We start from the raw sequence: 19,795 nt of genomic DNA, 5'->3' as shown, positions 1-19,795 counted from the left end.
AACGTGGTGGGGGGGGGGGGGGGGCTCCGGCCGGGGCGTGTTACCTGACAGCGGAAAGTCCACACAGGAACAACCTAAACGTACTGGTAACTGAGCTAGAAGCATGAAAAGTTTCAAGGCAGTAACTGGCATCAGCCATGGACCAAGACTTAAGGCTTCTGCTTTTGCGCATTTAGTCTCGCAGTGAGACTAAATGCGCAAAAGCAGCCTGAAGTCTTGGTCCATAGCTGATCGCTTATCCTTCAGTATCGCATACTCACACTCGGGTACCTGATACCCTAATCTCGATGTCCTTGTCCAGACGTGAATATGCTACCCCAATGGTCTTACGCAGTCCACTCTCCAAGTGTGGAGATACCAAAGTGCACATAGCGTATCTGTTTGTACAACTATCGCCTGCACGGAGCTATCGAGTTCGTACATTGGATGGGGACAGTGAACTAGGTTAAAGACCACTTCGTTAATTGAAATTACCACTAACATTAGTCTGTTCAGAAAACAGGCATTAGGTTTGCGGCTCAGTAATGTATTGATTCGAATAGACACACGCGAAAGCAGAAAGGCATCTCCCAGGAATGACTTAACAGTTAACACACAAGATTCTTATTTACCTCGGTGGTCTGACTTAAAAATAAAACACTAAAAATTACCGTAATGCAAAGGTAGCACCGAGACTTGAAATGCTCCGGGAATTAGCATTCAGATCCAAACAATCAATAATACTCACAACAAAACAGATCTGTCTCAATAGTCTGACTAGCTCTAGTCACTATAACCCACCCCAGCACAACCACCGGTTTGGAGCCCGTCTCCCAGAAAACGACAGACGCGAGAACCAGCTACAACGCCACGCTAGGCCGGGAACACGAGCCGCTAGTTTCTACCGATTCCTCTCAAGAATAGCATCCATATTTGGGTCACAGCAGGATTAGAGAGCTTACTGACTAAACAGAGCTGGGCCCGGTGGGCCCGCGCGCCGCCGGCCGGCCGGGCACGCCGCCGAGTGGTGGGGCGTCGACCGGGCGCGGCTGGGCCCACCACACAGGATGGATGGGTGATAAGGGTGCACAGCGGGCGGCGTCACCAGCCCAGTGTTTGTACTTCTCATCTCACAGAAAAGGGAGTCACGCGGTGCGCCGGCTCAGTCGACTGCGGTGGCCGGCGGAGGCCGATTCGGGCATATCCTCGCACGGACGACCACGCCGGCTGGTGGCCATAACCTCCGGCTTCAACGGTATAACATTTACCTGAGACCACGGGAGCTTCTACAGACACGCTCAACGGCGCAGCATGTCTGCTTCCCGTCCAAACACATATCTACTTCGATCACCAGCAGAGTCGCCTGGCGCCAGCATCAAACCGTCGAGCCGGCTGTCGCGATATCTTCCTTTGCCATCACGGCCGACAACCAGGAGAACGCTGCCGGCTACACCTTCACTGCCATCATCACTTCCCTCCCTGTAATCGACGCCACCGTCATCTCTTGTGGCCGCCCACATAAACTGTATCACTTCTTATCACTTCCGCCGCCGCCGCCGCCTCCACCGCCGCCGCCGCAGTCGCCTGAGCCGGGCTCCCGTCGTTCTCACCCAGGCAGTGCCGCCGCGCGCCCCGGTCAACCGCGCACCGCCACGGGACCTGGGGCGCGCGGCAGCCCGCTCCACACAGCCATCACGTCACACCGCGTCACTGCACGCCACACCGCGCCGCTGCTCGTCGCGGCCGCCGCCGCCGCCGCCGCGGTGCGCTCAGAACACGAGCCCGGGCGCCTCGCGGACCTTGATGCGGCCGCCGTCGCCCTCCGAGACGAACCGCTTGCGGCCCCTGCCGAAGAAGAGAGGAGTGAGGTGGACAAGGGTGCACACGCTAAGCGCACATAGCCTAACATACCCTAGCCATGTCCAACAGCGCACGTAAATTATGTAGCGTCTTCTTTAGTTGTACGTTGTAGCTGTACGTTGAAAAGGTAATATTCTTCGGTTGTACAATTGAGAATATCTGGCAACTAAAGATGGAAAATATGTCAACGATAATACGGAGATTACCGAGCATTGAATGTCTTATTACGATTTCCCGGAACAAATGCCGATGATTATGTTTGGTACTGGTGGGAATTATCTAAACTACCACGGCCTTGCACGGTCACATTGGCCAATATGGTGAGCAATATACACACTTCTTGAACCACTCCACCTTGTTTGATGACGGCGGTGTTTGCAGTGGATAAGGCACCTCCTTTTAAATGCCATGCACTGTAAGTTCCTTCTATGCAACATGACAACATGCCATATCAACAATCTGTGGTACTGTTGACATAAAACAACTCGACGGCAAACAGCTGTTATCCGTGGTAGCGCCCCTGCCGACCAGTGTCCGCGGTTAGCAGCCTTCCTGTCCCGTGTGAGCCCCAGTCCTGCACCTCATACGCCCCGAGTTCACAGCGGTACTCACTTGGTGGGCATACGGCGCATGGTGTCGCGGGAGATGACCCCCTTCTGGAAGGCCAGCGTGACGATACGCTCCAGCAGGGTGTACGCCTCGGGAACGTCCAGCTGGGTGTCCGGCATCGCCTCGTACACGCGCAGGAAACCCTGTGTGAATTATACGTAATTATGGACACGAACCGCGGTAGACACTCTACACCACAGTTACACACGGGTTTGTGACATTGAATCATTATCATGCCTACTTGGAGATGGTTTATGAATCAGATTCATTCCTTCAGTGACCCATACCTATTCCGCCATGAATCCAACATACCGCGTTCTGCGACGACTTACCCCACACCCTGACCCGACCCCTGACGTCAGCTGAGCACAGGGGTCACCAATCTACGACACACCGGTTTACACCAGTCCGCCTAGCCCGGCTCCGATTTGCCCCACACCCTGACCCGATCCATGAACTCTCCACACTTTTCCCCCAGGCGTCTCTGACCGGTGCGAGCGACTTAAGCGAGTGTCATTTGAGCGAACGTCATTTGAGCGAACCATTTTCAGCGAATGGCAATTCAGCGATTATCAACTTCATCGATTATCAAATATAGCGATTATCAATTTTAGCGAAAGCTATGTTTCAGCGACATCTATTTCGTCGACTACAATTTGAGCGACTGTCAGTTCAGCGAAACATTTCATCGTCCTGTAACGGTGGATTTTTTTTTCTTTTGCGAGCGTATCCGTACGAATGTTTCCGGAATTTCTCATGGTTATCCGGAACTGGATGGCGGATGTCGCGCGTTCAAAGGTCAGACATTGAGTTCCAAATTTAATGCTAGATTTGTCAAAAATTCCAACGGATCAATTTCACCCCCCCCCCCACCCCCACCCCACCCTGCTCTTTGTCAATAATGGTGACCAAACATTTGTTCAGAGATCAATATTGCTTTTGCTTTTTTCGCGAAATTGCCCCGCTTGAATTTGGATCAGTTCCCCATGTTGTAAAATTTGTTCTTGCCCCAAGCACCGTACGAATATCCAGATATTTGGGTGAGGTCCCTGAAACATAGACTGGATTCTCCTGTGCCATCTCTCTAAGTTTATTATTGGTCCTTGGCATTCCTTCCGTCGCCCTATCTCTCACATTCCGCATTTTCAATTCAAATTTTGCCCGCCTCCTTTCCCTCCCATGCACCCCTTGTTGGTCGTCCGATGTACATATGTGTCTTCAAAATTCAAATGATGCGTAAAGAGGTGCAATAATTTCCGAAAAGTAGCAAATGATTGACTTTCGTCGCGTTCGGTCATTCGCTGTAACTGCATCGCTCAATTGGTCTCTCACTGACCACCATATATTCGCTCAATCTGGTTTCGCTGATTCTGGTCCTCGCTTAAGTTGATAATCGCTGTGACTGAATTCGCCGACTTGACAATCGCTGAAAAAGCCAATCGCTTAAATTGATAATCGCTGAAAATGTTTCGCTCAAATGTCGTTCGCTGAAATGACATTCGCTCAGGTGTCGCAGAACCGTCTCTGACCTCGTCCATCTGATTGGTGGTGAGCACGCAGGCGCCGTACATGGTCTTGAGCAGGCGGACCATCTCGTCAGTGGAGCGTCGGTCGGAGCGCTCGATGGCCATGGTCACGGCCTCGTACACCAGCTCGTGGTGGAAGTGCGGCACCTCCAGCTCCTTCAGACAGCTGCGACAGGGCCCGAGAGGGGTCAGCGCCGGCAGGCAGTCAGGCGAGAGGCGGGAGGTTATCTCATCACCAGGCGATTATGTAGCAGTTAAAAACACATTCAATTCACAGGTACTCTCCTACAACCAACCACCACTATAACAAGTGGTCCGGCTCCTTCCTTATAGTATTTTCCTTCCTCCACTGGCCACTCCTTCGCCCATCCGACTTTCCTGATACACACAATCCTTCAACGAGGGACCCCTACATTCGATCAACACACCTTCAACAAGTGGTCCGCCATAATTACCCTCTCACCAACCACTTAACACTCTTCCGACAAGTGATTCATCTCTTTGACCAGCCACAAATCCTATAACAAGTAGCCCACCCGCCCCTCTCACCAAACTCCGTCAACGGGTGTCCTTACTCCTCCCCCTACTATTCACCAATCCTTCCATAAGATGCCTCTCTCTCCAGCCCACTGAGTAGCCCCCTCCCTCCGCTCTCACCGAATGGCCTCGTCGCAGTCGGCAGAGCTGAGGTACTCCTGCAGCAGCTGCACCATCTGGGAGACCAGCGCACGCACGGGCCGACGCGCCCCGCCCGTGCCCCACACGTTATCTAGGCGCGACATGCCCTGAGGAGAGCTGACCAGAAGGTCGGCGCGGTCCAGCGCCTTACTGCGGCCACATCGGGAGGGAGACAGAGCGGTTGGTCAGCCCGGATTGAAAGCTGGGGATATTAACGAAACGGAGCGACAATCGTCATCAGTTTTAATCCAGCTTCACGACGTGTCCCGGACATGCATATTGTGTGGCTATTGACTATCGATCACGGTGCGTTTGAAAATTCGTTATCTATTTTACCTACCAGTTTCCGAGAGCATGTGAGAAAACCTGTTCTATTATCGTTGCAAATTCCAAGTTGTTCAGTGGCCTGCCAAGAAATAGCAGCTTAAATAGCATAAACACTCATTCACAGCCGGCCAACCACACTAGCACGGGCAGAACCAGCCTGCCACCCCCCCCCCCCGTCCTCCCTCCCCTCTCCCTACGTACATGGCGAGTCGGCACTCGACCTTGCCCTTGTGGCCGGACAGGTACTTGGGGGGCAGGCAGTCGTCGGCAATACAACGCGCCATGAAGTTGCCCAGGATCTCGGGCGCGTCGGGGCAGTCTAGCACCAGCTCCGGCAGCTGCTCCAGCAGCGCCTCAAAACCTGCCCGGGAGGAAGCGAGGGAAGACGTCAGTCGAGCAATCCCACCAGCTGTAGCATCGCCTGAATTCCGCCCCTGATTGAAAAAACAATGCTGGACTACCGTGCTAGCGTCAAACAGAGTGGCAGCTGAATGCTGTCTGTGGTAGACACTCACCAACAGTCCAAAACTCTAAATGTCTGATGAACGACCCGATGCCTGCGTCAGACACTCAGTGCGACGGATAAGTTACGCGGGCATAGTGTGTCATAAGTCAGACACAGGGTGAGTCAGACATTCACCGCGACAGATGTCTGTCAAACACTCACCGCGACAGATATCTGTCTGTAAGACACTCATTGCGACAAATATCTGTCAGACACTAACCGCGACAGCTGTCCGTCAGATAATTATGTACACCGCGACAGCTGTCTGTCAGATTATCACACCGCGACAAATGTCTGCCACTCACCGCGACAGATACCTGTCACTCACCGAGACAGCTGTCTGTCTGCGTCAAACACTCACCGCGACAAATGTATGTCTGCGTCAGACACTCACCGCGACAGAATATGGAAGTCAGACACTCACCACGACAGATGTCTGTCAGACACTCACCACAACAGATGTCTGTCTGCGTCAGACACTCACCGCGACAGATGTCTGTCTGCGTCAGACACTCACCGCGACAGATAGCTGGTTAGACACTCACACCGCGACAGATGTCCGTCTGCGTCAGACACTCACCGCGACAGATGTCCGTCTGCGTCAGACACTCCTGGTAGAGGTCAGAGATGAGCACGGAAGTCATCTCGCGGTGCGAGGCCTTATGGTCCATGGCCAGCTCCACCATCGCCACCACGACCTGGTGGGACGCAGACGCCGTTCACGATCAGCACGTGCACATAATGGCCGCCAGAGCGGGAGGCGTCGACAGTGTCAGATCACTGGACCGAGGGGGATCTAGATGATCAGAATCCTCCCCCAGCACAACACACACCGCGTCAGGTCTTTGAGACGTTACAGAGAGAGAGAGCTCACTACCATACTAAACGCTGTTAGTTGTTACAGCAGCTCAACGTAGGTACGCATCTATCAGTATAGCGGTATGTCTCCGGCGCATGACTCTTCTGTGCGTTTATGAACCGACAAGAATAACACTAAAGAAATAAATTATGAGACTGTCGTATCATTTAACTTTCAAATTATCGGGCCCCCATGCGAGTCGTCTGGTCATCCCACTATTCATGTCCAGTATCCCGCCGGTGCCTGCGGTCGCGTTCCGTACCAGGTAGCGCAGCTTGATGCTGATGACGTCCCAGCTCTCGGTAAGTGCCCTGTCCACCTCGGACGTGTCGCCGTGGTCAAAGTACTCGAGAACGAGCGTCTCCGCCAGCCGCTGTCGGGTACAGGGGTCACAGGTCAGAGCGTGTGCAGACATGTCACGGTCATAGGGCCCCGATTTCGGTGATCCAACTCACAGGAACCGTAACAGAAAATCGTGTGGGGCCGCATCGTGAAGCACAGCGTTCGCTAATTCGGCCTCTGCTCCACCTTAACAACGCTTTGAAATACCTAGCTCTGTGAACCAGCTTGACCTCGTTCTGTGACCCACCTTGACCTCGTTCTGTGACCCACCTTGGCCTCGCTCTGTGACCCACCTTGACCTCGTTGTGTGACCCACCTTGACCTCGTCAGCGGTCAGCTGGACGGCCACCGGCTCGAGCTCGACGTCATCGTCCATGGCCTCGGAGTCGTAGTTGGGGTCGTGCGAGTCCACGGCGCTGGCCACGCCGTCCAGCTCGGAGCCCGGCTTACCCCACACACCCTTACCGCCGGCCCCGCCTGCGGGCAGATAGAGATGTGGTGTGTGATATGATCGATAGTTGGGCGGTCTGCGATTCGGCGATTCGGTGGTGTGGTAATTGATAGCTGCTCTTAAACGACGCAAAATAAATGTAACGTGTATGTCATGGATTGTGATGGTGGCTATTGCCTACACGAACTACCACCTATTGCCTATTAACGGCCATTGCCTATTTGGTGTCTCCATTTCAAGAAGCGTTTTAATAACTGAACCGCCAAATACAGCATGATTACTTGACGATCAAAATTGTGACAAACGTTATTCGAATCCGTTGATCGTTATCACTAATATGGTAATTCCCATACTATTGGCCAAGCGACTAAAGCTTGATAGATACAGCTCGTTCGATCTGGACACGCTCAGTGCTCACCCTTCTTGGGCAGCCCCCTTCCGAAGCCGCTCCTGGACTTCCTGCTGTTCTTGGAGAACTTGGGCTGCGCCTTGGTCGGCTGCGGCTCCGAAATGGAAATGGAGCGCAGCCGGCGCGCGGTGGCAGCCGCCGCCCCGGGCTTGGAATGGGCGGGTGTCTTGTCCTGCAGCGAGTTGCTCCTCTTGAAACTCTTGGGCGCGCCAGCCGCCTCTCCGTTGGCCATCGCGGACGCCTTGGTCGGTGCGAGCTTGGCGTCCATGGCGCGTTTTATTCCTGCGCTACAGCCGAATCAGCAGCCAATCTCGACCGGAATCTGTGAGCGAGCAGCGACAGTCAGGTAAAACTACAGCCCTCATTGAGCGCCATTGAACTCTGCAACTCACCTCACCGACAGATAACCCGGCACACTCGCACATAAATGCCTGTTAAGCAGAGTGGTAATTTGGCGGGCAGAAAAACGTACGGAACTCAGGAAACCAATAGCACGTTATATTTTATGAGAAGAAATTCGACATAGTGGCAATGGAAATATTTTTCACTTGTCAATGACTTACTCCATAACAACGAGTCACACCACGCATTGTTTAGATAGCCTTGAGACGTGACACTGAAAAGGGCGTTCTTTGACATAGGTACGTACTGCTTATTCGCAATCAAATGGAATGTCTTTAACTTAATAGAGATTGCCAAAAATGCAGCAAATTTCAAACTCAATGCATTGCAATCTAATGACTAATGAGTAACCATGGCCTGATCGTGGCTTGGATTGAGGAAGTGCAGGACCTGCAGGACTATCTGGCAAGTGCTTTATGGTTTAGTTACAGGTTCAATAAACTCACAAAAGCAAAATGCATGAGACTCCGAAGCGGATACCTCTGCGCGGCCGATACCGATGGAACCAGCATTGTCTGTTTCTTCTTGAGGCTATGCGAATTGCGACGCCGGCCACGCAATGGGTCTAGCTTCGCAATAAAATAAAATATTATTTTGCGACGTTTCACGGTTTAAAATATATTCGCCTTTTATCACAGCTGCTTTGTGCAAAAGTAGGATATGACAAACAAAATAGTAGGTATACTTGAGTCCAATAAGCGAGAGGGCACAATAGCAAATAGGCATATCCTGCACAAAGCCAGAAACTGATAAACCAACTGAATTCAAAAGCAAAAGACGAGCTTTGCATCGAGTCGCTTTGCAGGGGCAGAAAGAGCCGACTCGGCAGGGATGGGGAGGGCGGGTCCGGGACCCTGTTTCCCATGTCCCTCTCCCTTAGAGGGGCTGGGGTGTCCTGTCCACTGGACGGGCTCGGACTCGTCGACGTACCAGGGTGGCCACCCAGACCAATGTCTCCTGTCATCCTTCCAGCTCTGAAAAGGTCCCGTTAGACCGAAAGGGCCTAACCCTACAAAACAAAAACACAGGCCCTCTTTTTGGCTCTCTTGTCTTGTTGACACATTGGAAGTAGAGCGTGGGGTGTGCACTGTGCATGGTAGTTCCGAGTGATGAGCTGCAGTATGTAATCGCGAGGGCCCAGCCAGCTGTGCCGTCGACTGCACCCTGCCGGTGGACAGTGGGTTGTGAGAAAGGGGAGTATTCGTCAGCGAGACGGAGTAATTGTGAGTGATGGCGCAATTGCGCTATCCCCATTCTCAATAATAACACCTCTAGGTGAATGTCTCGTATCTGAGGCTTCGATGTCTGATGAGCAGAGGCCGAGGCGATGAAGTAAAGGTTAAGAATTGTGAGGAGTTGTGGATGTTCGTCCACCGCAAATCCACTGATACAGCGCGGGTAGCCTTGACCCCGCCGTCTGCTGCGGCCCTAAAGCCCAACCGGCGCACTGGGGGCGGCGGATTTGCAGTCTCTGAACACCCACCACTCCTTACAATTTTCCACCGATACGATGGAGGATCGGAAGGGTGCTAACAAACGTAGCCAGTTGCAGACCATACTGGAAAAAAATATATGCCATGCCTGTGTAGATGCCGGCGGCATGCACGGCGGCAGCCCCAGCCGACTGGCGTCTGTGGAGCGGATGGAGCGACTCGAAATCCCCGATCTCGCTACAAACATGGAACGGATGGTGGCAGGTCCAAGCTCCTGCACCAAAACTCAAAAGATTATGCATTTTGATGGCGTCCCTTATCTCGACCAGCCGTTGCATTTCAATTGCATTTCTGAACCACATGGCCGATGTGAACCTACCAAGACAGTGAGGGGTCGAGCACGACACCCAACACTCGAACGGAGCTGGATGGTGTGAGGTGTCACTCGGGCCTCGTCGATGACTAAATGAAAACCTTATTCTTTTTAATGTTTTGACAAGATTCTATCAAAATTAGTTTTGTTTTACGGGGATTCGTTTTCAGCGAGTTAAAACGATACTAGTCTTGCAAAATTGATAGCGTCTTTTCGATAAGCATTTAAAGTGCCATTGACTTTGAGGCTCGGGCTTCGCCCGCTCCAATAAATGGGTGTCATCAGCGTAAATAATTGGGTCGACATCCAAATAGCACAGGAGATCATTACACAAAAGACTGAACAGGATCGGCCCGACAACTTACCCCTGTGGGACGCCGTGGGTGACAACCGTGGGGGTGTCACTACCGCCGCGAACTACGTGACTGCTGCCACCCAGATAGCTGGCGAACCACGAGGGGCTGATTCCATACCACCCCAGCTTGCACAGGACACCGTGATCAGCGCTGTCGAACATTTTGCTCAAGTCGGCGGCAACAATGGATGATATGAAGCCGGAGTCAATATTCTGGGAAAGCCCATCGACAGCGTCGAGCACGGCGTCCTCAGTGGAGGAGTGGCAGGGACGGCAGGCATACCGTCGTTTGTACAGGATATTTCTCTCTGGGATGTAGGCCTAAAGCTGATTGAAGACAACTCTTTCAGTAAATTTTGGATCAATGTGACAGTAGATTGATAGGCCATAACTCAGATGCGACACTTGGGTTGCCAGACTGCTTATAAATGGGGAAAGACAGCCCCACCCCAGATGCATTCACCCCCCACAAGACACCCCACACTCAGAGGGTTATCGGTGCAGTTGGAAGGATTTAGCTAAAACCATGGGGGGCCAGTATATGTGTAGATGAAGTATGATAGGTAAGTTAATAGGTTGTAGGTTGTAGGTTTCAGGTGGTAGGTTGTAGGCTTGTAGGCTTAAGGTTGGTAGGCTCAAGGTTGTATGTCAGAAGGTAGCGTTATTATTTTAAATAAATTTTGTCCAAACCTTTTGAATGGAAGGATTCACAAGGACAGAGCCCCAGCTAGTCGAAGCTTGTCACACTGACCCTGCGGCCTGCCTCTACCCTCCAATCATGTAATTCCAGTTCTATAGCAGAATTTGGAATCCAAAGTTAAACGTGCGCACATAGCCGTACACTTCTGGTCCCCTCACTGACTTCGCCTGGCTACGACCTGCCACCAACCTCAACCATACCTGTCAGGAGGCCCATAAACGTCAAGTGCCCGTCGTGCGTCAAACCCGGACTGTTATAACCAGGTTTTTTTATAAATTTAGTCCGAACCTTTTGATAGGAAGGATTCACAAGGACAGAGCCACCGCTAAGCGAAGCTTGTTGCGGTGACCCTGCCCTCTACCCTCCGATCACGCAATTCCGGTTCTATGGCAGAATTTAGAGTCCAAAGTTTAACCTTCCAGGCGGTGGGGGGGGCATTTTTTTGCCCCCCCCCCTTTAGTTTTTTTCGATATATCTCGAGAACCACTGCGCCGATCGTCACCAAACTTTCAGTACCCTCCCGGGAGCAGCTAGCGCACATGGTGACCAAAAATTTTTCCAAAGGCTATGATAGGTTGGCCGCTAATGACGTCAGAGTGACGTCATTTTTGCCATTTTCGACCAAAAAGAGGTTTCGCAGGAAGAGCTGTCAGGCCTACAGCTTTAGAGATGCAGAAAAATGTTTCAGACATAAAAGGTGTGGAATGAAAAGGGTTACAAAACTGCTATTTCGGTTTTTCGAATTTTTTTGGATTTTGACCCCCAAATATCAAAAAATAGATTTTTTGAATATAATAGCCAAAAAATCCATTTTTTTTTTGAATTTCGAAAAAAACGGAATATATGTCATAGCCGCTACCGCCTTCCATCTACATACCATATTTGAGATCGATACCTCTTTTTTTGGGCAAGTTATAGCGAAAAAACTGTTCAAAATTGATGACGTCAAATTTTCAAACTCAATTTTTAGCAATTCTAGACCTCGTAGCGCAAAACAAAGACCACCATTAGACTCCCCGTGACGAGCTGCATCGAATCGATACCCATTTTATGCAAAACTATCAACTTTGAAATTTGACCTTTTTTGACCTGACCTTGACCTGACCTCCACCAGAAAGTGACCTAAACCGTACCTGATGGTCTTATAACCAACACCATTGAGTTGGAAATGAAAAACTGGCCATAAAATATGCATCGCATAACCTTAGTAAAGTTGGGCTCATGTGGTGACCCTTGGTGACCTTTGGTGACCTGACCTGTGACCTGACCTGGTATGACCAGTGACCTCTAATAGCAACATATGTACTAGACAACTGACGCCTTATCGCTGATTTTCGACAAAATGCGTTTTACTCGGTGTTATAGCGCTTTCCCTAGAAGCCCCGTGAACGGTGAAACATTTTATCTTTGACCTGACCTGTGACGTCATCGGTGACCCCGAGGTCAATGAAATTTGGTTTGCCTCAACAAATTTGACAGGGCTATCGAACGCCGTTTGAATTTTCTGGATCCGTCCAGTAGTTTCGGAGATACGGGGGGGGGGGCAAAAGTGCCCCCCCCACCGCGCGGAAGGTGGCTGGTAGGCCCACCGCCTGCCGGGTTAACGTGCGCACATAGCCGCGCACGGCCGGTCCCCTCACTGACTTCGCCTGGCTACGGCCTGCCATCAACCGCAACCATACCTGTCAGGAGGCCCATAAATGTCGAGCGCCCGTCGCGCTTCGAACCCGGACTGTTATAACCGGGAACGCGTGCTCTCACCACGCAGAGTCCAACACTCTACCAACTGAGCTACGGGACCGGCTACGGGACAGGTATGTGTGCTCTCACCACGCAGACACCAACGCTCCAACTGAGCTACAGGACTGGGCGGCAAACTGAGCTACATTATGTCAGGCTAGATTACCCATGATTTTATCTTCACTGTACTTTATCTTCACATTCATCAGGGGCCTCGAGAAATACAAGTACATCTATGATGTTGCCTAGTCTAGGTCACAGGAATCTCATAAAAAATATCTGAGACTTCTGTAGTATGCCACTGATTGAATTCCAATTTAATTACATGTGCTAGTCACTATAAATACTCACCAACTTCAACTCAAACGAGTTGCTCAGCCTCGCTCAGCCAATCCACGGTAGGTTGAGGCAAGGTTGAGGTGGTACTCGGTCGCGGTCGGCAATGGAATCAGTGCCCAGTCAGTAGGCGGAACTATGGTCATGAGTACCCAAATATAGGAACGTCCCCATTTTTGGGAACGGAGTTCCCAAATATGGGAACGGGCGTTCCCATTTATGAGAACGGAAGGCAATTTTTCGGCCGTTCGCCCACTAAAACTCAAAAGTGCATCACGTCTCAAAAAAGTGCACGCTGATTTAAGTATCTACTAAATCTCCATAAAGTTATCTTTAATCTGACCGTGGAACAAGGAAATTGACCGTGGAATGATATTTTTAATGATTTTTTTAAAAATGACAGAATGGTGGAAATATGGGTTATACGACATTTAACATGCAATTTTAAGGAAAATGAAGCATTTTTTACATTTTGAGGTCAAGTTCAATAATTTTCGCCTGGTTATGAAGTTTCATTCTAGCGACACCAGATGCTGACATATGCAAGCGAACACGCGGACAGTCCCGAGGTAATATTGTTGACTTTTGGTGTCGGGGCGATCGACCGCGTGGAACGTCAGTGATTTTACCGAACTACTGTTGTAAACTCAGTTTCAGTGGTTTAAAATCATTCAGCTGTATTTTATCAGCCCTGAAAGACATATTTTATTTGGATGCTAGCTGTTTAGCGTTGTTTTATAAGCAGCGTCATGAGCGTGGTTTTTGTCTTCGGCGTTTCTAAGCATGATCGTTTGGGGGGATTTTCTCTGATATAGGTCGCTCTGTGTGGCTTATTTATAATTTTCATGATGATTTCGATCATACCTCGTGCCCATCCTACCAGGCCTTTTGCCACTTAAACTCATTAAGAAAGGAAAAAACTAGATTTTCATTGGGACTAGGTGTTTTGAGGGTGTAACATATTCAGCGTTCCCATTTTTGGATACTTCTTGTGCTCGTCAACTCTCGGTGATTAGCAGACAGGTGCTTGACATGTCTCCACCCTCGGCGCGGACGGTGGATATAGGTATGGAAGACCTTGTTGAACATCGCTGAGCGTTGTGGATTACGTAATCCTGCAGAGGGGGGCGTGCCCGCTGCGAGATCGACGGGAATAAAAGCGCAGAAGACCGGGCGAAACATGCAACGGTCTTGCCGGAAAGGTCATCTGATGATTGTTGCGTTAACAATAATTTGCGGCGTTGGACGTGATGCTTGTTAATGAAAAGAGCCCCTGAAAGGCGTCGGTGAAATCGTTCCCAATTTTGGGTACGCCGTTCCCATAATAAGGAACGCTTGCAGCGCCAGTGTACGAGAGCGTTCCCAAATTTGGGCTCGCGGCCCGGGTGATGGACTGCTTTAGAAATAGGGTAACGATTTGAAACTACGATGGGCCTTACAATATCAAACTCTTTCCCAACAATATTGAGACAACTATCAGGCGGTTCACGATCGTTTTATATTTTTTGGACGTCATTTAACAGTTCTTTTTCTTGTTTAAAATAATGCCTACATGGCGTTCCCATATTTGGGTTTATCGTTCCCAAACATGGGAACGAAAATGCGTTCCCGAAAATGGGTACGCTTGACCATAGTTCCGCCTACTGCAGTGGAGCTCGCAGTGGGGCTGCCGGCTCAAGCTGTAGGCGATATTCTACTCAGCCAAGACACGCATCAACGTAAACGACTTCAAACGCTGAATGCGCAATCACTTCAAATAAGTTTCAAAACCAAATTGCAGACCAAGGTCAAGGTATGCAGGTATATAAACCCACTCGCCCTTGCGCCGTACAATCCCTGTCCCCCTTGATCTCCCCAATCTCCTTGCCCAATCTCAATCTGCGTCTTTTGCGTTCTAGGGAGCAATCGGTTTCGGCGGCAAACGTCAGTGTATTTTGCGGCGCTACTGTCTCAAGGTCGTTTGCCCGTAAGACGACTAAATTGTCGTCGATGGTCATCGATCTTTCTGGTGTGAAAGAAAACTTATAAATGAAATAATCGTGCGGATCAAAAGATACCATTAAAAACAGCACAACGATATGGTGAATGCATCTTGCTGCTGTCGCTGTTTTATTATTATTTAGGAAGTTTTCCTCAGCGCTGTTCTTTAGCAGGATATGCACGGGACGGTTAAACATTACTATGGCAACACGTTGCAGTGGGTAGGGCTTAGGAATAGAGGTGAAAATTAGAAAGATAATATACTATATAGATAATGCTTTTTTAGATTCCCCTTGTCAAGAGGCGTAGCATTCATTTAATTTTCAAGCAGGCATACAGTTATATAGCCACATTACGTGGGGCTGCGAAAAGTATGATAAATTTAGGACAAAAAATACTGATCCTGAGTTAGACTTTTGATCTATCATATCTACATCCTAAACTTCATGCAGGTCGCTCGAACACGTTGCCAGCCAAGATACCTATAAGAAACAGCCTCGCATAAACAGAAGCAAAACAGAGGAAAGGGGAGGAGCGGAGGGCGCCGCGCCGGTCACCGGTCACCGCCACCGTGCGAGTCAAGTGAAGAGTGTGTCGTGTGGGGTCGGCGAGGTGCGTCCCGAGCAGGGTATAGGGTATATAGAAGTCCCGACCGAGCGTTCGGAGCAGTCCGGAGTCAACGTCAGGCCGTTGTACATCTTTTACATGACTTTTGCAAACAACCGTGCCCGTAACTCTAGGAAGCTTTATTTCGCCATGTAGGTACATTTGAAGCTATCATAATCATTAAGTCGATATTTTTCAAGTTTAAGTTCAAGTTTCAAGTTGAGCCGGTATTTTTCAAGTTGAGGTTCTACATCTGCCCTTTGGAGTTCGGCACGTGAGTATCCTACCAAATGCTATACAAGCCATAGAGTGAGATGATATTTTTCGTACTCCAGCGTAGATGGGTAGCCATACGGCTTCCACGGTAGACAGTGATGACATCAGTCATCTTTTGCAAGCTCGTTAAAGAATTTGGGCTGTACGGGGACAGCCCAGCTGTCCCCGTTTTTTTTTAATTTGGGCTGAATTTGGGCTGTACGGGGACAGCCCAGCCCGTTTTTTGAATTTGGGCTGAATTTGGGCTGTACGGGGACAGCCCAGCTGTCCCCGTACAGCCCAAATTCTTTAACGAGCTTGCAAAAGATGACTGATGTCATCACTGTCTACCGTGGAAGCCGTATGGCTACCCATCTACGCTGGAGTACGAAAAATATCTCACGCTCTCAGTCCCAGCGGATAAAAACAACACCTAAGAACAAGCCATAGAGATTTGCTTGTATTATAAGCCTATCTCAATCTTGATCCAAGATTCTTACAGATATTGAACTACATTTCCAATTTCCATGGCTTTAGGCCTTTGCAATGTAACACATTGCAAAGGCATGGGCCAGATTGGAAAACATCCATACACTATGCCGGATGCAGGTGCAGATGGTTTGTTGATTGTTCGGGGTTTCACCTTTACATCGGCACCCATATGTTTTGGATGCCCGTGAGACCCTCTTGGGCCGAAATTCGGTGAAAGCGATTTTGCGCTGAAATTTCTGCATGATTTGCGCCAAACATTAGATGCCTATTTATGCCAAAATTAAACCACTTTTACATAAAACACTTGTGGATTGTGCACACATAGCCAGGGTTTCGGAGTCGTGGTAGTGCACTTCCGACTCAGACTCGGACTCCGGGTCTGATACAAAGGGCTATGGTGGCTGCCAAAATTCCACGTGATATGACGCACCATGTTAGGTTTACGCGCACCGGGAGATTGCTCCGGTATACCCTGGCTCCGGTTTTGTTCATGCGGTCACCATTTCTCCCACGTGGACGCAGGCGCAGCTGAATCCTGACCAGCGGCCGGCGGGGCCAGCTCGAAAACCCGCCGAGAAGCATGAGTGTGGCCGTATCTGTAAGAATCTTGGCCGTATCCATGACCACGGGCATCGCCATCATGTTGGTCCAAGGCCCTATTGTTGGTCTGTGTTTGTGTTAGGCACTTTTTGGAGCGATAAAAGAAGAAAGTAAATATACAGTTGTCATTAAGCCTTTGACACTGGATAGAAGAAGTTATAACGCGAATTTAAAATGCTTGCCTACTAAATTTTGACGTAACTTGAAATTTGTAAGATGCATTGTTAGCTTTTCAGAACAAAAACAAGATGTGTGAAAAAATAACTTATTTGTGATCACCGGAAGCGAATTTTGCCGTGGGGCAACTGGTTAGGTAATAACAACTGAAAAGTGATACCACGGATTTTAGACTTCAGTGAACTTTCCGGAGTCGGAGTCGAGGCAGCTGGACCGGCTCCGACTCCGACCTCCTGGCTGCTTGCCACGACTCCGGGCGACTCCGACTCCGACTCCGACTCCAACTCCAACTCCGAAACCCTGCATCTAGCGATCAAGGCTATATCAATCAGACAAGAGCGTTCCAGGGCCTTGGACGCTCTCCGATGTTTGAGCGTCCGAATAAGCTTTTCATTTCCACGGAAACCCAAACCCAATGTCACAATACACTTAGCGCACTGTAGTGTCCTGCGGTAAAACAAGACCGGAGCTAGAAGTTCCGGGGCCCGGGGCCACAAAAATCGGCATTCGGCGAAGCCGTGTGTTCGAGGCTGGGGGGAGTCAGCGAGAGCCGCGAGCAGCGGAGCAGCACGTGCTCCGTCACATCAGCGTCTTCTCAGCCTCTTCTCGTATTTAGGAGTCTGGTGGACGGCAAAGATTCTACGTGTCGTCGCGTAGAATCTTCGCCGTACATGCGACATCGGGCGGCATTTTAGGCCCCCGTGAACATTATTTGCAAGGTCACAAAGATTCTTCGCCGTCACAACTCACAGCCCAAAATGCCGTTTGGCGTCGCACGGGCGACGAAGATTCTACGTGGCGTCACGTAGGATCTATGCCGTCTGCGAGACTCCTAATCCGGTCTTGGTGTTTGATCTCTTTCATGTTTACAGTAGGTCTCTTCCATTCCTCAGTCTGGTGGCTACCCCTTCCACCTCTCTTTGAGATTTGAGCGGATGATTTTGACCCATTGGTCTCTACTGAGTACTGGGCTTGTTTGTGGTTAGTGACAACTTGTCTGTCCCTTTTGCAGGTGATGACGATGCCGATCATGGCAGCTCATGCCAGGAACCGGTGTCGATTGAGCAATCTGACTCTGGCACTTCTGTGCTTCGTTTTCGTAACGCCGACAGCAAACGGTGATTCTCTAAAGTGGGATGTCAATGATGGAAATTGGAAAACGATAAAACTGGTAAGTACCTGCCAATTAATATCCACACAGCACCTTGACGAGGTCATGGTGAGGTATTGCTCATTTTGACCGAAATTGTGTCACCCCTCAAACTACAATCATGATCAATTCAATCAATTGAGGTGTGATTGATTTGTGTTTCTCCTATGGATATATACATATCTCCTCTATTTCTCCTATGGATGGATATCTGCAAAGTTATCCACACTTGGGAGGCTAAGTGCCTTAGTGCGAACTTATATTTACATGAGTTATGATTAAGCATTCAGATAACATGAAAGGAAGTGGCATAGCAATCGCCAATGGCGGTACATTTTCTGATATTCAACATTCCCTTTTCACTTTTGACGTGACTGTCACTGACATTCTCAACCCCCGCCCGTGGGCCCACTAGAACGTTCTGCACAATGTGCACATCCTTCCGTTTGGGGGATTCATGCAATAGCGCATCTTTCACTTGACCTGCTGCTCTCACACTGTGACGTAATAGCGGCGTCAGTACCGCCCGCGATAGCGCGGGTCAGCGCATACACTGGCTGGGTGTGCGCTCCAAGTGTAGTGGGCAGCGCGGATCTGAGTATGTCTGTCGGATGTATTTTGGGATGGGGATGGGGCTGTCTTACTGCTGCAAGACAAGAAGAAAGGTCATGTCAGCTAAATAGAAGCTGCCTGCAACATGATCGAACGGCGGAGTTGTTTGCATTTCTAGCTGAGCCGTGGTATGTGCCGGATGAACCAAATGAACTGGAAGGTAATCTGGAATGTAGCTTGCGTTAGCTGATACATCGACTGGTTGCAGCGAAGGTGTCAAGGGGTAGATTATGATGCCGAGTATAGCCTATGGTGGCACTGAAAAAAACATGGAATCTGCTTTGTTCTTCTTACCTATTTTCTTCCCTTCTTCTCTTCTCTTTTTGAAGTCACTTATCGCTTCTCACTAATCCCAGCCTCCTAAATCAGATCGAATATCATTCTGGCAATCAGCAAAGGTTTTATTAAATTGGCAGATCGTGCCCACCATGGCATTGCATTTACATCTGGTGTCTGTTCTGTCCCGTGGCTCAGATTGAAGTGTCGGACTCCCTGCGGCTAGAGCCCGGGCTCGAGTCGCTCCGGCGCTCGATATACGAGTCTCCAGAGTTCACGACGAGCAACGCGGATGGTCTGTGATAGCAGTGGGAGCAGCTCAGCGGCCAGTTGGAGTCAGTCGAGTGGGGCGGACGCCTTGGGGCGGACCATATCCGGCTTTGAATGGCACGCCTATCTTCGGTCTCAACTAGTTCGTTGACGATCCTGAATCTCCCAACCGGACAATGGAAGCCAGGGGCGTTTACAGCTTGTGATGCCCTCGAGTTGGAGCTCGTCAATCTGTCCATTAATCATTATAGAGCATTGGATTGGAAATAATTTACCATAACCAGTTGATACTGAGCTGTGTGTACAACTGCCACTCCTATCGAGCCTGATAAGCATTAAATACCTTACTATGCTTTATCATCGCGCTTTTAAAATCATGTTGCCAGACTGATGAATGGCCTTGTATTGTATTGCACATTCGTGAGCGATACACATTATCAGGTTGCATAATGCATAGCGATTACGGCCTTTACTACGATTGGCTTGTCGCTTA

The 19,795-nt window shown here is 49.8% G+C and overlaps 2 protein-coding genes across 7 annotated transcripts in view; one reads left to right on the top strand and one right to left on the bottom strand.

Annotated features, from left to right (window-relative positions):
• Positions 1–505: 505 nt before the first annotated feature.
• On the bottom strand, positions 506–14,754 carry LOC122391407 (programmed cell death protein 4-like). 6 transcript variants are annotated; one of them, XM_043385270.1, is made up of 11 exons: positions 14,716–14,748; positions 8,109–8,161; positions 7,555–7,867; positions 7,002–7,162; positions 6,606–6,716; positions 6,065–6,182; positions 5,181–5,340; positions 4,632–4,802; positions 3,978–4,140; positions 2,452–2,591; positions 506–1,824 (listed from the first exon to the last, which is right to left on the bottom strand). In XM_043385270.1, the coding sequence occupies exons 3-11, from the start codon at positions 7,811–7,813 to the stop codon at positions 1,749–1,751; spliced, it is 1,359 nt and encodes a 452-aa protein (XP_043241205.1). In that variant the 5' UTR covers positions 7,814–7,867; positions 8,109–8,161; positions 14,716–14,748; the 3' UTR covers positions 506–1,748. The 6 variants fall into 6 exon arrangements, with proteins under 6 accessions (XP_043241205.1, XP_043241202.1, XP_043241204.1 ...); XM_043385267.1 differs by lacking the exon at positions 8,109–8,161 and adding an exon at positions 12,900–12,986 and having other exon boundaries at positions 14,704–14,722; XM_043385269.1 differs by lacking the exon at positions 8,109–8,161 and having other exon boundaries at positions 14,716–14,754.
• A 639-nt stretch (positions 14,755–15,393) lies between these two features.
• Positions 15,394–19,795, top strand: part of LOC122391406 — a 36,498-nt gene continuing 32,096 nt past the window's right edge. The window contains exons 1-2 of the mRNA XM_043385265.1: positions 15,394–15,476; positions 18,007–18,165. Coding sequence (XP_043241200.1) covers positions 18,010–18,165 — 156 coding nt within the window. The 5' untranslated portion in view covers positions 15,394–15,476; positions 18,007–18,009. The remainder of the gene's footprint in view (positions 15,477–18,006; positions 18,166–19,795) is intronic.

This window comes from Amphibalanus amphitrite, unplaced genomic scaffold, assembly GCF_019059575.1.
Source record: "Amphibalanus amphitrite isolate SeventyFive unplaced genomic scaffold, NRLGWU_Aamphi_draft 000436F_arrow, whole genome shotgun sequence".
Classification (NCBI taxonomy): domain Eukaryota; kingdom Metazoa; phylum Arthropoda; class Thecostraca; order Balanomorpha; family Balanidae; genus Amphibalanus; species Amphibalanus amphitrite.
The sequence above is the reverse complement of the archived record's forward strand: the minus strand, read 5'-3'. Positions and strand labels throughout refer to the sequence as shown.

Bases quoted from the DNA above. Each gene is read 5' to 3' on its own strand.
- LOC122391407 (XM_043385269.1), bottom strand. From the start codon at position 7,813: ATGGACGCCAAGCTCGCACCGACCAAGGCGTCCGCGATGGCCAACGGA. The intron at 6,717-7,001 runs GTGGGTCACACA...TGTACCCGACAG, and splicing joins TGACCGCTGACGAGGTCAAG to CGGCTGGCGGAGACGCTCGT. The intron at 4,803-5,180 runs GTACGTAGGGAG...ATGTGGCCGCAG, and splicing joins GTCGAGTGCCGACTCGCCAT to TAAGGCGCTGGACCGCGCCG.